At 33.3% G+C, this 2448-nt stretch overlaps 1 protein-coding gene across 1 annotated transcript; it reads left to right on the plus strand.

Moving 5' to 3' along the window:
- Positions 1 to 859: 859 nt before the first annotated feature.
- On the plus strand, positions 860 to 1853 carry LOC116106842. The gene is made up of 2 exons (XM_031393151.1): positions 860 to 1258; positions 1740 to 1853. Exons 1-2 carry the CDS (start codon positions 860 to 862, stop codon positions 1851 to 1853), a joined length of 513 nt encoding a protein of 170 aa, XP_031249011.1.
- Positions 1854 to 2448: the final 595 nt, after the last annotated feature.

The following is a 2448-nucleotide window of genomic DNA, read 5'->3' on the forward strand; positions in this document are numbered from 1 at the left end:
CGCCCGGGGGTTGCATGCGGGTTGGGTTCAACCTGGCCCGCCTATAAGCGGTCCGGGTTGAACCCTCTCTAATGCGGGCCGGGTTAGGGTTGACCCGCCTAACTCGGCCCATTTGTTCCACCTCTATTTATATGAAGTGTTGAAACTTAATTTTATGGCATGACATTTAGTTTTAGGTTTGTAGTTTGGGGTTTATGTTTTATATTTAGTTGATACATATGGTGGATATGTATAGGGTAGATATTAAAACATTAAGCTAAAACAAAACCTAATCTTTAAATCTTCTCTAATTAAAATATTAAGTCTAAGCCTTCCATTATGAGTCAATTAACTATTTGCCATAGAATTAGAGATCCCAAGATTTCTATTATGTGAGGGATGCTAATTTTATTACACATAATTGATTGTCTTAGTTCTTGGATATAAATTTTCATTATACCTAAGATTTCTATTATGTGAGGGTATAATGGGAATTCTATTTTAAGAAAGCATAATGGGTTAGATTTAACTAGTCTAGGGTACCAAGATTTCTATTATGTGAGGTATCCGAAACTAGAGGTAAGGAAATGAATCATAGCTTATATAGTGATACAAAAGGAAATAGTTTCTTACTTATTGAATTTAATGGACCAAGATTTCTATTATGTGAGGTTTATTAAATTTGATAAGAATTTGATTCCCCACTAGAAATTTTAATCTAACGAAATTTCTAAATCTTCATCCAGGGAAATATAGGATTTGAATAAAATAGCGGGAGCTAATTAGATTAGCTTAATAAAAGATATATATGACAAAACACTCATAATTTTTTTTTTTAATTTTCTTGTAGCATCTCTCATAAAATATAAAATTGTAAAAGATGAATAATCTACTGTTGAAAATCCTGGATGAGAACAACAAGTTAGTTGGCCGTAGTGATATCAATGATTGGCAGAGGAAATTGACAATAATATTAAATTCAAAAAACGCAACCTACGTTTTAGAAACGCACCTGCCTGAACCTCCTTCTTCTGATGCTCCATTTGATGAGCATAACGAATATAAAAAATGGAAGGAAGATGAACTTAGAGCTTGCTCTTATATGATGGCATCGATGAGTGACGAACTCCAGAGAAAGTGTGAAAAGATGGAAAGTGCTAATGAAATTCACCTCACGTTACAAGAGTTGTACCGTGAGAATTCGAGGATAAGACAATATGAATTGAGTTCAACTTTATTCGGAATGAAGTTGAAAGAGGGTGTATCACCAGAAGAACATGTCATGAAAATGATTAACATTCACCTTTCATCAATAATTATCATCTCAATAGGATTGAGAGAAAACTTCCTGATTTGTTGAATGAGATTCAACAGTTTTATGATCAGGAAAGAAAAGGCAAAAGGCAGGAGGTTGTTAGCATGACTTCTTCTAGTAAGACAAATAAGAAAAAGCCAATGAAATTCCAAAAGAAATTGGGACAAAACCCAAGGGAAAGGGGTTTAAGAAAAAGGCTACACCTCAAGCCAATAAATATAAAGAAAAGGGCCAATGCTTTTGGTGCAAAGAAAATGGGCACTAGAAAAGGAATTGTCCTCTCAATCTAGAAAGTCTTAAGAAGACTAAAACTCTTCTTATTGAGAAGACTAGATCAGGTATATCCCAATGCTATGTCATTGAATTAGAATTAAATGTTAGTTCAAATAATTCATCCTGGATATTAGATTCAACTACTACTTCACACATTTGTGTTTGTTTGCAGGATCTACAGAATAGTTCTGCTCTAGGAAAAGATCAAGTCATGTTAAGAATGACGAATGGAGCAAATGTTGTTGCCGAAGCCATGGGAACATGCAGTTTGATGCTTCCATCATGACACTTTTTGTATTTGTACAATGTCCTGTATTTTGCTAAAGCTACTAAAAATATAATTTCTGTTTCTATATTATGTAAATATGGTTACAATGTATAGTTCAATAAAAATGAATGTCTAGTTTATTTTGGAAATAAACTTGTTGGCAAAGCTATCACTGCAAATGGTTTATATATGCTAGAATTAAATGACCATAGCATAATGAATTCCATAACTAATAAACGAACTCGAAATGAAATTAATCCTAAATTACTTTGGCATCATAGATTAGGTCATATAGGAGACAGAAGAGTAATCCAGTTAGGAGAAAGTGGACTTTTAAGTTCATTGGGTTCAGAACCTTATCCGACCTGTGAATCTTGTCTTCAAGGAAAAATGACCAAGTCGCCCTTTAAGAGTAAAGGGGAAAGAGCCAAAGAATTGATGGAATTAATACATAGAGATGCATGTGGACCATTTAATGAAATGGCTAGAGGAGGTTTTCACTACTTTATTATCTTTACTGATAATTATTCAAGGTTAATGAAATACAAATCAGAATCTTTTGAAAAGTTCAAAGAATTCAAGAATGAAGTAGAGAAACAAACTGGAAAGAGTA

The sequence above is a fragment of the Pistacia vera genome, unplaced genomic scaffold (genome assembly GCF_008641045.1).
Source record: "Pistacia vera cultivar Batoury unplaced genomic scaffold, PisVer_v2 Contig524, whole genome shotgun sequence".
Taxonomy (NCBI): Eukaryota; Viridiplantae; Streptophyta; class Magnoliopsida; order Sapindales; family Anacardiaceae; genus Pistacia; species Pistacia vera.